This window comes from Osmia bicornis, chromosome 3 (genome assembly GCF_907164935.1).
Source record: "Osmia bicornis bicornis chromosome 3, iOsmBic2.1, whole genome shotgun sequence".
Lineage (NCBI taxonomy): Eukaryota > Metazoa > Arthropoda > Insecta > Hymenoptera > Megachilidae > Osmia > Osmia bicornis.
Window position 1 is genome coordinate 320,825 of NC_060218.1, and position 13,318 is coordinate 334,142.

At 43.9% G+C, this 13,318-nt stretch overlaps 1 protein-coding gene across 2 annotated transcripts in view; it reads left to right on the forward strand.

The window, feature by feature from the left end:
• The window catches only part of LOC114876050 (myb-like protein X), a 50,615-nt gene that overhangs the window by 16,717 nt on the left and 20,580 nt on the right, over window positions 1–13,318 (forward strand). For both annotated transcript variants that reach the window (XR_006829294.1, XM_029187060.2), the window contains exons 2-3: window positions 6,604–6,907; window positions 8,971–9,203. Coding sequence is in view for 1 of the 2 variants with exons in the window: in XM_029187060.2 (XP_029042893.2) it covers window positions 6,604–6,907; window positions 8,971–9,203 (537 nt within the window). In the remaining variant the exon portion in view is untranslated. The remainder of the gene's footprint in view (window positions 1–6,603; window positions 6,908–8,970; window positions 9,204–13,318) is intronic.

A 13,318-nucleotide genomic window follows, 5' to 3' on the forward strand; every position in this document is an offset into this window, starting at 1 on the left:
AGTGACCCTATTTGGCCTGAGGAACAAGTTCTTTCAATGAGAACCACCTTGTATGAACGAATCATCCACCTCTCCACCGTCGCCTGTCTCTCTCTCTCTCTCTCTCTCTCACCGCCACGAGAAACTCAACCAGCCAGCCAGCAACAAAAATACTACGGCTATTCTGTGCGTTCATTCAGCTTCGTCGTGTCTTGCGATCGCGTCAGACCGGGGAGGGACACTTGTATCCATATCCCTGCAACACGTTTTTCCTCGCCGCGACAGTCGTGGAAGGTCTAATTCTGACAGCCATGTTGAGGCGAGAAACTTGAAACAATAGGGATGAGAATCTCGGCTGCCAACAGGACACAGTTCGTCGAACTATCTGGGCACGTCCATCGCAATGAAAAGATAGACTCGAACCGTTTATAAGAAACGACATGGACAAGATGTTTCTTGGCAAGATAAAGCTTGTCACGGGTATGAGCTATCCTGGTACGCGTCCACGCCCCGGTATGCGAGCGCGTTCGGTTAATTAAACATGGACAAGGCGAATCGTCGATGGTCCTCGGTATCGCCACTTACGTAGTGCCATTGAAATACTGCACGGTTCAGTAGCCGGCATTGCCACGATGCCAATCTAGATCCGATCGATCTGCTACCTCTATCGTTTAGATCGTTAAGTTAGTTCAAGTACTGCCCAGGTGTCGCATTCTGTTTTTCACCTTCACTTTGCTCTTCATCCAGCATTCAGTATTCAGTATTCAGTATCCAGTACCGAGTAATTTGCAGCTGTGAAAAGGGCCATTGCACTTTGAAGATCTATTCGTTGATACACGTTGCAGTCTCGCGGCTAGATTTATCGCGGCGGCTACCAGAGGAGCGTGGATAAATAAATTTCCAAGCATTTATTTATCCCGAAGAAACTTTCTAAGGAGTGTCGACGCGGTCGTGCACCGTTGTGTGTTCTCTAAGGCGTGAATACGAGATGATGTCATGCAGGCGTTGCACCTTCTCTATCCCTTTTAACGATCGGCAACTGCCGAGAACTGCTGTCGGAGAACTTCTCGATGATCTCATTGGTTGGCAGGAATTGAACAATGTGTCAAAGGGCATGAGCTGCTTGATCCGTTCGTTCCACAAATTCCTCGTTACGGACGATCGAGCTCTACGTCCCTGGCGATTTTCCGCTTTTCATTCTTTCCGATCGTAAATGATCGGTAAACCATTGACACGTCCAGATAAATAGAGTCCCACTGCAGCAGCCACTTGGCTTCCAGATGCGAGTATCGATTAAATCGATCAAGAACTTCAGAGGAGACGGTCACGGCGTGAATCATCGGAAGTGGCTGGACCGCGGCTGGTCACGTAAGTACTTGCGAGTTACTTCGCGGTCCGGTCTCGCGGACCACCCGTAAAAGAAAAAAAGAAAAAAAGAAAAAAAGAAAGAAAGGCCGGAGCATCGATCTATGAATCGTTCGCAAGTCTGTGTGACTAATGTTGTAAACCATCGTCGTTTCTGATTCACCTTGCGCAATTAAAATTCCGCGCGCCGAATAAAGCGGAAGAAAGAAAAAATATGACCGACTCCTATTCTAGGAAGAGAGCGATGCGAAAAAGTTGTTTGACAAGCGTATCCGGTAATAGAGCTCGATGTAAAAATCGAGTCTGTCGATGACTCGTACAGACGCGATCATAAATGATTTTCCTCGATTATGGGAAAGTATAGAGAAAGATGAGGAAGGATACCTTCCTCTGCGCTTCTTCTAACCGCAGATAAGTCTTTGGTATCTTGCGTGCCTCGTCAGTTTTGTATGTAAAACGTCAGATAACGACGAACTCGTAAAAAAGAAGTTGACTAGTCAAGCAGCAAATTTAAAAATCGTGTCAATCGCGATAAAGCGGCGAGCTAGGTAGACGATGAAATTCAGCAAGTTTGCAAATACCGTTTTCTCAGATAGCTAAATGGGGTCAGGTCGAATGAGTAACGCGTTTCGAAAAACGTGTTTTACTGTTGTCATTTCAATATCGAATTCTATCTCGAAATAGCCGAACGCGTTACGTCACGCTTTCTTTTTCCTGCTAGTTGATTCAATATATTTTAACTTCATTTTTCTCTTCAAGATCGATCGAAGGAAGAAATTGGGACGTAACCGGAAGTGGCCCGTATATGTAATTGGTTTGCTGTCAACCACGCGTTGTCAAGCAGATCGTTAACTCGATGTTTACTCGCGTCGAAAGAAACTCGAAGAACCATCGTTCGATCGCGGAACATAAAAAAAGAGTAAAACGACTGTCGACATACTTGTTAAACAAAATCGTAAAAGAAACGGAAGCCGGTCTGAATCCAATTTCGCATCGTTTCTGCGAGATACAAACTATCCTCGGTTACTTTTATGCTCCTTGGAGCCTAGCCAATTTCTCTGTTAGAAAGAACTTTATTTTCGACCCTCAAAGTTACCGAACGCCGTAGCCTTTGCAAGCCTTTTTTTTTTTCATCGGCCACTGTTTTTCTAAGTAATGCGCGAGGGAAATGAAGAAGAAAAAAAAAAAAAAGACGGATTTTTCGCGAAGGTACGCGTCCAAATATTTGCACATCAGTTTGAAAAGCATTGGCGAGAGAGCGGCGTAGGATAAAACGATGTTTCGTTACGAGCAAGAAGAATATCGACGATAAATCACTGGCCAAGACGACGATAAGACGGTTTGGCGGAGGCTGTGAATGCCGATCCAACTACGATAACGATACCCGTCGCGAGTCTAACGAAAAACGTCCCTCTAATGGTTCGACTATGACAGACGATTAAGCTGATGACGCATAGGATGGATGAAGAGAACAATCGGTCGTTTCATCTTCTGCTTTGCTTTGCTTGGTACGAATCAATTATAGTTAACAGGTAGCGATAAGATCGACAATTAATAAGAGGCTCGGTAACGTCGCGTCGTCGAGGGAAAACACGAATAGTCGTGGCTTAGCGAAGATCGTCGACAGGCGAGATTCAACGCTGTTGACGCGGGAGAATACTAAACGATTCTTGGATATGTCTGATCGTGAGAATAATGATCGCATAGTAACTGTTTCGAATCGCTTGCAATGCAATGGCAAGTATCTCGATTCTAGTATCGTTCAAAATTAGTATGTTTAAAAGTTTTGGAATGTTGGCAATCCGCTTTCGTTCGGTGAGAAAAGAAACGCGAACGCGAATTAATTTGCAAACGACCAGCTGCAGCTACCTTCGACGATTAAGCATCCCCTTGGTGTCCAGGCTCGATCGTTATTCATATCAATTAGTCCCGTGGGCGCGAATACGTTCGTAGAAGTTACAGCAGCGCATTATCAATGACGATCGTAGCCGGTTGGTTCATGGTATCCCATGCTGAATGCCGTAGCGACTGTGGTGGCAGCAGACAGCCTGGCAGCAACGCGATCCCTTTCTCGGAATGCTGTAGCCGTCATTTGTATGGGGATCGCACGTTCACTTCCCCCGTACCTTCAGCATTTTTCTTCTTTACTTCTATCTTCCCGTCGCGTCGGTATCTCGCGCGTTCTTCAAAAAATACCGACAGAAAATCAACGAATTTCTCGACGAGGAATTAATCTTAAATTAACATTAATTATCAACTCCCCCTCAGTCCGAACTCGGCTGAAGCTTCAGCATCTTCGATAACCCGTTAACGTCGAGAGATACAACATAAATTCGATGAACGGCAAACCGCCAAGAATAATCCAACAGGAGCGAGCCTGCTCGAGAGACAACGTTTTGGCAGAGGCGAGAGTTTCGAATAAAAGTAAAATGGCCGGGCTGGATGGACGCTTCCTCTTCGTTTTGGCATGAAATACGGCCCTCCGTATAAACGACGACGTATAAACGCGTCTAACGCGAAAATACGTGACCCAGATTTCTATAATGCAAATGATAGGCTTGGTGGCAGACCTCTAATCGGACCACCGCTAGAACTTTCGGGTGGTCCGCCACTTCGCTTCGCTTCGCCTCGGTTCGATATTAAATTTAATAACAGGAGCTGCAACGAAAGTGCAGCGAGACTCCTTGCTGCTCGTCGAAGCTACCTTTAAGGCTGCTTTAAACATTTCTTTCTCTTTTTTTTCACCAACAATTTCTACTTGGGTGGTTTACACCTTTAGAGATCGTTTGTTCGGAATAATTTCTAACAGCACCGTTTTTATTCTTTCCCTGAAAATCGTGTCGAGATGTCAACAGATCTTTTTATAGAGGAAAACGCGCGTCTAATATTTTACAGCGGCGAGAAAACAATGCACGATAATGCACTTAACGAGCGTGCTCGTTCTTGCACCCGGACGTCGTGCATATAAAACAGCTTGATCTCTGCTCGTGATCTCTGCACCGTTTCAATCGGCGTAAAAGAATTTTCCATTAAAACAGCCGCTTGCCGGTCGTAAACGTTTCATTGGCGCGAATCGGGTGTCGGAATTTCAGGAACAGATAGATACACTGGCTCCCAGAAGCGTTCGTTCAATTGATACACGCTGACAGTAATTCAATTATACTTTGAACCTTCCGATTAAATAATGAACGGAGGAAAATTTAACTACAGATCTTCTTTTATGTCATTTCCAAGAGAATAACATGTAGAAAAAAAAAAAAAAACAGTTTAACATGGCACGCGTTAGAAAATGAATATTTATAGTCGCGTGACGATAGTATTTCAGGAGAAATCGGAGCATCACGTATGTGTGACTCTGCTAAGAAATGTGATAACGGTGAGTAAATCGTGGAAACGGTGATACGCGTGCAAAATGTCGTTTGCTGGGTCGAAGCGTGACGAAACAAATTAATCATCGCTAGCACAGCTGGAAACGAGTGTCTCGTTGAAAACGCATACGGTCTAATTTAATCATTAGACGCAACACGATTTTTTTTCCGCGAATTTTCACGAGCTGGTCGATTGTTTGCTCGACGCGACGATCAGAATCAATACCGAATACCGACCTCTGACACTGTGCCATCGTAAAAAAAGGCAAACGCTTGATTCTCCGAAATTGATTCATCGCTCGTTCCCGCTGTCGTTTATCGTCGCTTCTTTCTATTGAATTTAATTATTCTGGGACAGCAACCGGTATCTAATCACGTTCAGTACAGACACGTTCACTTCTCGTATTTTCCCCTTGCGCGAACGTAACAAAGTTCGAACCAGACGAAGATTCCCTACGCTGCGTTCTCTGTTAGATCTCCGTAGATTTCGCGTCAATCAATTGATAAGGTGTGTAATAATAAAAAGTAGGCTACGTTGCTCGTATCTAAGAGGAAGATTCAAAGAAATCGTTTTTAATTTCCAAGTCTGACCTATCCCTGACCTGCTTCCTTGGAGAACGTTCGCGATAACGTTCCGAACGTTATTAGTCCATTTGCAACGATCCAAGATCAAAGAGAACCCCCTATACACTATTTCATAAACCATGCACAAGGTTATATGGTTGTCGATTCAAAACGCGTTGCCATTCGACTTCCTTTATCGAGTTAACATACGCGTATAGTTGAACAATGATAAACTCGAGAAAATGATTGCGCAACGAACGATACATCACTTTTCGAGTAATTGGCCGCATTGTAAACGCGTTGTATACCGGACAAGTTAATTCCAACCACCTTTTGTCCGCTCGCTGATAAATTATTTCATGCTTTAGCCCTAAGGGCAATCAGTACCCACTGTATCAGATCAACCATGCTTGCAAACAGATAAGTGAAAACAGACCATTATTTCTACGCCTTTGAATCGTATCTATTCAATTATCCACTTGCTTCTATACCTATATATGCACTAGATAGAAACATAATAAATTTGTGCTAGAAGCTTGTACTTTTTCTGCGATGCCGCCGGCGCAATTGATCGCGCGCTATTTGGCAAATGGCAATGACAAAAGTCGCTTGTCTGAACCGGGGGTCTAAACGGCGGTAGCAGAGAAAAACGAAACGTTTCGCGAACAGAGCCCATAAACTGGCGTGGCGTGCATAAACTTGGTGGGTATTGACCAGAAGGATGTTTTTCTTGCTACGTAATCGTGAAGCAAAGGTTCGAGAAGCGAGCTCGAGGAAAAAGCAAGCTTGAATGGGATTGCGAGATGCAGCGTGAAACTACAGCAGGCATGCGAAAAAGAAACGGTCAGGGGTTTCGAGTGGTTCATCGACGAGAGGCTGCAAATTGCGAAGCAAAGCGTGAATCGAGCTTGCAGAAACTCTTCCCCATCGCGTCGCGGGGATTGTTTCTATTAAGCGGCTCAATATCAAAAGATCCAGATGTTGCACGCTGCGATCAAGTAGGTCTCTGTTCTCTTTGCGCACGGCCAAGGTGGACCGCGGCCAGATGCAAATTCGCTTATTAACTTTATCTCGGGCAGAAAATCACGACCGAGCATGGACGGGGGAGTCTGTCGGCCACCCACGATACGGAATAAAACGAGTCAATTTATGCGGCACTTGCTTCTTTGATCGCTTCTTTTCGTTGCACAGCGAATTTCTTTCCGGTGAAATTTATTGAAAGTAGGAATAAATGAACACCAGGTCAACGGGGAGGCGTTGACCTGGTGTTCATGGGGTATATTCAGAAATTCATCTAAATTCTTTTTTTTTTTTTTTTTTTTTTTAGGATTATACGGAGGATGAAGACGAAGACGAAACTCCTCCAACGACCACCACCTCGACAACAACCACAACTACAACCACCACGACGACCACAACTACACCGAAACCTGTAGTTACGCAGAATTACGACTACAGAGATTCGAGAGGTCACGAGGGCGGAACTGGAGCCCAATATAATGGGTATCAATCAAAAAGCGACTATCCACCGATGTCGGCTCACAGTGCGCACAAGTGGCAGACTCTGGGCACTCGAGAAAGCGTCAAAGAAACCAGAAGCAACATTCAGCAGTACAACAAAAACGGGAAGAGTAAGTTTACTTTCAAGTAGTATGTTCTATGCGCATGTTATCGGTGTAGATAATCAATACGCTTTCCTGTCTGTCGATTTATTCATGGCTTCATATTCATGGGTCGCCTTCGAAACGGCGTGCACCTGTCGACGTTATTAAACGCTATTAAATCGACGATGGTGGTCCAGCATCTCTCGTCAACGCGATCCTTTGCCGCGAAATTAAATCCTACAGATAAATATCGTGCAAAAAAGTCGCTCGTTAATTAAGTACCCCTGAAAATTAATGGGGAAACTATAAATTGAAGGCTGTGTCGTTAATCGTCCGACCATGGGGGCTCGAACGCATCGTTTCTTCCTTTTAACGAACAAAATTAATAATCCGATATCCCATTCAACAAATAGGATAACGGGGAAGAATATTAATGTCAATTGACTTTGAATTTATGATAAATAAACTAGCATCGAGTCGACGATTGAAGATAATCATTATTAATATAATCTCGATTTGATCAGTAAACAGGTAAAGATTAGAATTTCTTCATTCTCTATTCGATACTTGAAACACCGTGATGATTTAACTAATCACAGCTAAATTTGACCGAGAAACTTGTCAGTTCTGCTCGAAAGACTGACGAATAACCACTTGGCGATGGCAATTAATTATTTGTAGAAAGAAGTGTAATAAATCCAAGTTGTTAACCAGTTTGAAACGTTGTTCAGGGAAAAGCAAACAAAAGAGGCGTTGCACCTTCTCGATGAATTGCGTAATCAGCGTTTACATTTCGAACAGTTTACGAGACAGCTCTTCCTTTTCGATCGAGGAGAACGGAATGCTAAACGACCTATTAATATGCAAATTAATGACGACGATTGCGCCGTAGCCACCGCGGTTGCGGCAATTCTAACCGCCTTCTCTATGAACTCTTACTGTCCTACACCAGACACGTAAGTATTATAGCTGCACGCGTCTTATTCCACGTTAATTCGTATCGAGCCGGTTACGATTCAATCGATTTAGACACGCTTTCCATCGAAACTTGCATAATTCTATGATCCTTCAAAGGGCTTGGTAATTCAAAGTGGTGGGCTGGTTTCTTTCGAAAGGGAATCAATCTGTCGGCTGAGAAAAACAACGGAACGATCAAATCTAATCCCTTTCTCTTATAATACATTCCAGAATACGTTTGAATACGGGATGTTCATCGAGTCAGCATACTTCAACTTCCCTGACGGTCGTGCCTCCATTGTGAACGCGCCGATATAATCTCGTGTCAGTGCAGTCGTGGCAAGAGTAACGCCTACGTACCGAATTAGCATAGCCAGATCGTTGCTCGAGATTACCCGAGAAAATAATTCGAACCGCGAGAGAAGATTTCCCGAAACTCGTTCCTTCCATCTTTTTATTCGCGCTCCAACACCACGTGTCCTCGATTTATCGCATCATCGAGAAATTGTTCAATGAATCAACTTCGTTTTTCGTTACGATTCCATCATTTCATCGTTCGATAGCGAACGAGAGGAGCAGAGAGAACTTGGAGATTATGCGATTTCAAAAACTACATATGTAATCCGTGTTTTATCTCCGAGTGGCCGGTAATCCTTTTTCACTTTTGCCAATCACCTGAGATGGATATCGGAGTAATCTTTTCGAATAATGTAGCACATTGTAACCCAGGAAACGAAGATGGCAAACGTTGGAAATAAAAACGTTGGTATCTTAATATCGTAGCAGGATGGAAGGTAGATGGATTCCTGCTGGCATTTCGAGCGATGGCTGCCTGTGCTAAAATTTATTGATTTCCAGGTACACACAATGTGCAGTTTCTCCCGTAGTTGTCCATACAAATTGCATCGAGCGATAGCTGCAGCATAATTATCGACTGTCCGTGAAACGCGTAGAAAGCGATTAGGTATCTGACTGTGCGTTGCGTTGAATCAATAGAAACCTCGAATGATTTATGTCACCGTCTAGTGTTGAAGATTCATCTTCGACGGTCGAGTGGAGATGTTGAATTGATCTCAATTATCAACACGAATGTTAGTTATTGAAGTTGAGAAAAATTTCTGATACTGTTTCAGCGGCTGAAATTCGAGAGGCTCTTCAGCACGCGATCAAGGTTTCCCGAGAGGGTAGCTGTCAATGGCCAAGGCCAAGGGTGATTCCAGTTCGCGATGTCTACCCGAGCCCATCGACCACCTACATTCCACACTGCGCCATTTTGCACAGGTGTTCGGACGACACCGGATGCTGTAGATCGGAAGCGCTCACCTGCGTGCCGAAACACTCGCACCGCGTCGAACTCTCCTTCTACGTGAGTAGAACTGATCTTTAAAAGAGAAAAAAACCAAACCTGTTTCGACAGATTTATAAGGAATCGAATCATCATCGATTACGAATGATAGATTGCGAAATACGATGGCCTTATCACGACAATTTACGAGCGAATGCTGCATTTGCCATACGCGAAGCAAATTAACGTCAGAGTCGAATAAAGTTTGACCATCGCGAAACGGTCCGAGCTCGTTACAAGGTAGATAAATCGTGAAGAGAGAGAGAGAGAGGGAGGTTGCGTGTTGCATCGGATGGATGCCACGAGGAAGACTTTATCGTCGAGGTGAAAGTACCATTAATCGTGTAAACTGTATTGCTAGGAATTTATTAGCGAGAAGTCAAAGAGTCGTGGCATTCCTGCATGATTTATGCGACAAAGTATCGGCGATATCAAACCGCGGATCTTGTGCGATTTGAAACATTGTCCATGTAGAAGGTGGACACGCAATGGTTAACGATCCTTTATCGGATTCGACGAGCACGTTTAAAACACGCCTATCTAATGCGAACCGGGAAGCAAAGCGAAATATATACTTGGGCTAAATTTTCTGGGTTTTCAGAACCGTCTACATATTAGTGTCATGGAAAACGAGTAGTCCACGCGTTCTCTGGAATGTCGATGGAATTAATTTTTCCTTGTCTCTGGTTAACTGACACGACCACGGCTGGTATGATCGAGTGTCAGAATTTATCGAGTATGTATATCTCGCTAGGCACCAAGAAACCGCAGCCGGCAACGATTGCTTTTTTTCTATCTCTTCGTACATTTACATTTCTTCTAATTACCGTACTTCAGTTTAACCAGTCAAACTACTTTGTACATTTGGATAGATGTTCAGGATAGTACTAGCGAGATTGGCGGTAGTGTGACTGATCCCTCTAGCGTGAGGAATATGCGACCATAATTGGACAGAGACGACACGCGCCTTCTTCCATGGTGGTCCAGCCTATCCCTCGCGTCTATATTTATGCACGAAATCAATCCTCAGGAAGATGATTACTTCTCCTACCCATCTATTACGCTTGATTGCCGATTCGTGAGCTTAAGGTCTCCTCGCAAGTTTGCTCTTACATCGTTGCAAATATGAAACCCGTTTCAAACTCGTTTATCAAAAATCCAAAACGTAATAAAGTGGCACGCGTTCATTTCTGTATGAAATAGCCAACCAGCAATTTGTTAATATAAATAATTTTCTTCCTACTTTTTTCAAACAATCTTGTTTACGTTTGATGGATTCACGTAAAACATTTCACTGCTGTCTAACTAGTTTGCAGCCCTATTAGGTATCTCGAGGTAATAGACGCGTAGATATCCATAGAATTGCTCGTTGCATTTACCGTAACTCGAAGGTTGTATTTTCTCGAGGAGGAATAAACGAGCGGACCGGTCGATTACCGGCTAATGGCGTTTCATCGAAAGTGGCTGTCACCGGTGAACGAGGACGTCTCGACGATTTTTGCAACGAATTACGCAAAATTACGTAGGAAAAACCATGACCTGCAAAAAGACACTAAAGGGGGTCGAATCAGCAATACGTGTGAAAAGGTAATTAATTTGCTTTTTGCGGCTAATTGTAATTTTGCGGCTTCGAGAATGCTTGCTCGATTTAATCCTTTAACCAGCAAGCACATTTTCTAACCGTACTATTTTCTAATTCTCTGACCGTTATTCTGTTAATGACAAGTAGTTCAATCCTCAAATGGGACTTATGCTAATGAGAAAATTAATCGCGCTACTGGTTCGAGATGAAATACCGTGGAAAATCGTGAGATAGGAGAAAGATCAGGAGCACGTTTGATCCATTGCTTTCGAACCGGCTCAATTAAGAGATATCCTCGCGAGACCTTTCCGTTTCAACGAATCAGAGTTCGCGAGCTGACCAGCCGCAACGAGATAGCCATAAATTTTCAGTGACCAACGTTCCGTTCGAATCCAGTCGTTAAACTTCTCGAGTGATCTTAATGAATCAATTAATCCTGATGGATCTATCGCATTCCTACTGGATGCGATCCACATATGTAGACCGGATTGGATTGAACTACATTCCTAGACGACGTAACGAGCCATCTACACGAATCGAACCGTTCCCTTTGCCCATTTTCTTTTTCTCTTGCGTCGACCAATCGTCGAACGTTTACAAATCGCTTCCTCGAACTCCGAAAGATCGTGGAATCGTTACGAGGGAAACTTTGACCCGTGAAAAATACGGGCGAAGCTGGTCGCGAAGAGAACACAAAAATCAGTCTGATATAAATCGCAATAAACCGGCTGCGTAATCGTCGATGCAGAGGTGCATTACACCAAACGGGTGTAATTTGCATTTACCCGCAATTACCAGTTTCGGCTTTACCGCGGTGCATTAGCATAAGTTCTTGTTCGGTCTTGTGGGAATCTCTTAGCGGACCGCGAGGTCGTGTTGCCAGATTTCAATCTTACGCGTCCAAGGAAGTACCAAGTTGAGCGATCACCTCGTTCATCAAGTATTTCGTCTTTACGAAATACTTGGAAAATGATAAATACGACGACTTATAGAGAAGTAGAAATCATGTCGCTTCGAGAGACAATGACTTTAAATTTGTATTCGTCGTGGTCGAGTTTCGCGCAGTAGGTAACTTATGTATGTAGGTCCAGCTCGCGTATTTCTGTCCTCGTACAGACGGGCCTCGCGAAGCTTTAACGTTTCGACGTGATAAACGAGCAAAGCGGCTATTTCGTAACTTGCCAGCCACGTAATCTTCCAGTATGTCTCCCGCGAAACACGCGTCAAACGACACTTTCAGCGATGTTTGATTGCCGAGGACATTTTCCTCGGCAGCTTAGAGAAGTCGAAGAGAAGAGCGGGCCAGGAAGGAAACAATAATATGTATCTAATTCTAAGTACGTATAACGGAGGCGATCGCGTGCTCGTTGGAACGCGAGAGGCATTTCGTAAAACGCGAAATCGTTTAATTGCGCGTCGAAGAAACTGGTAGGTTACTTTCTAAAGCGTACTTTATCTTGGCAAAGGATCGCTCGATATATCGTTCGATCGTGTACACCCACGCGAAGCACATGACCAATCAACGGCGAACACCGATTGTGATAAATGGACGGGTCCATTGAGGGTCACTATGGAGAGAAAGCTATAAATTTCATAGGATACATTGAACTTTTTTTTTCTTGCACCATGCAACTCGAGTAATCCTGCTTACACGAATCCTATTAAGCCATTATATCTTATTATATTCTGTACCTAATAAAAAACTCGTTCTTTTTGCCTTCAAGGATGAAAGCCATACCTTATCTAAATCTGATCGCAATTAAACGTTAATTGTGACCTTTCTTTAACGGAAATACCGGAAATTTCACTTTCTAATATAAAACAGTTAATGAGACATTTAGGAAGTCTTGTTAAAGCTCCTGAAAGAACACAAAGACTGCCTCTCTCTCTCGCTTCTCGAACGAAAAAAGGAGCCCTTTCTTTGCTAAGAACTCTTTGAAGCGAGTTTCCGTCGAGACGACGCGCTCCAGTTACCCTCTATAATTATCTCGAGCAACCCTTTGGTGTTACCTGTCGACTGAGATGGACCCACCCGATCTGTTCGTCAAAAACCATCGCCGGATGACTTTTCTACTATGTTTCGCATCGCTTTTCCGGCCGCGAATGAGTCAGCCCCCTGACAAGTCGAGCTCGGAGCCCAAGTTGGACGCGTATCAAATTCGTTTGCTGTACGCGGATATACATACTTACAAGTTCGTTTGTCGCATCAGCAAGTGCAACGCGAAACACAAACTTAGAGTGTATTAATACCAGAGGCTTCCGTGATACAGAAATACATACGGGGCTTCCTTTATGCTTCCTCCATAGATCCCCGTTCCTGGGTTAACGTCTGTCGATCGTTAAGACACCCTGTCTTCCTCGCGAAAACGCGTCGAAACGCATGTATTATAGATGATACCGTTCCAAGAATCCCTAACGAGAGTTAAAAGCGAACAAGTCCTTTCTATTGGGTCACTATTTATGTCCGGGTACCATTAGCTATCGGGCAAGCTCTAAAAGCGACACCATAATCTCCGCTCGTAATTTGGGCGACTGCCGAAGCCTTTGCTATCAC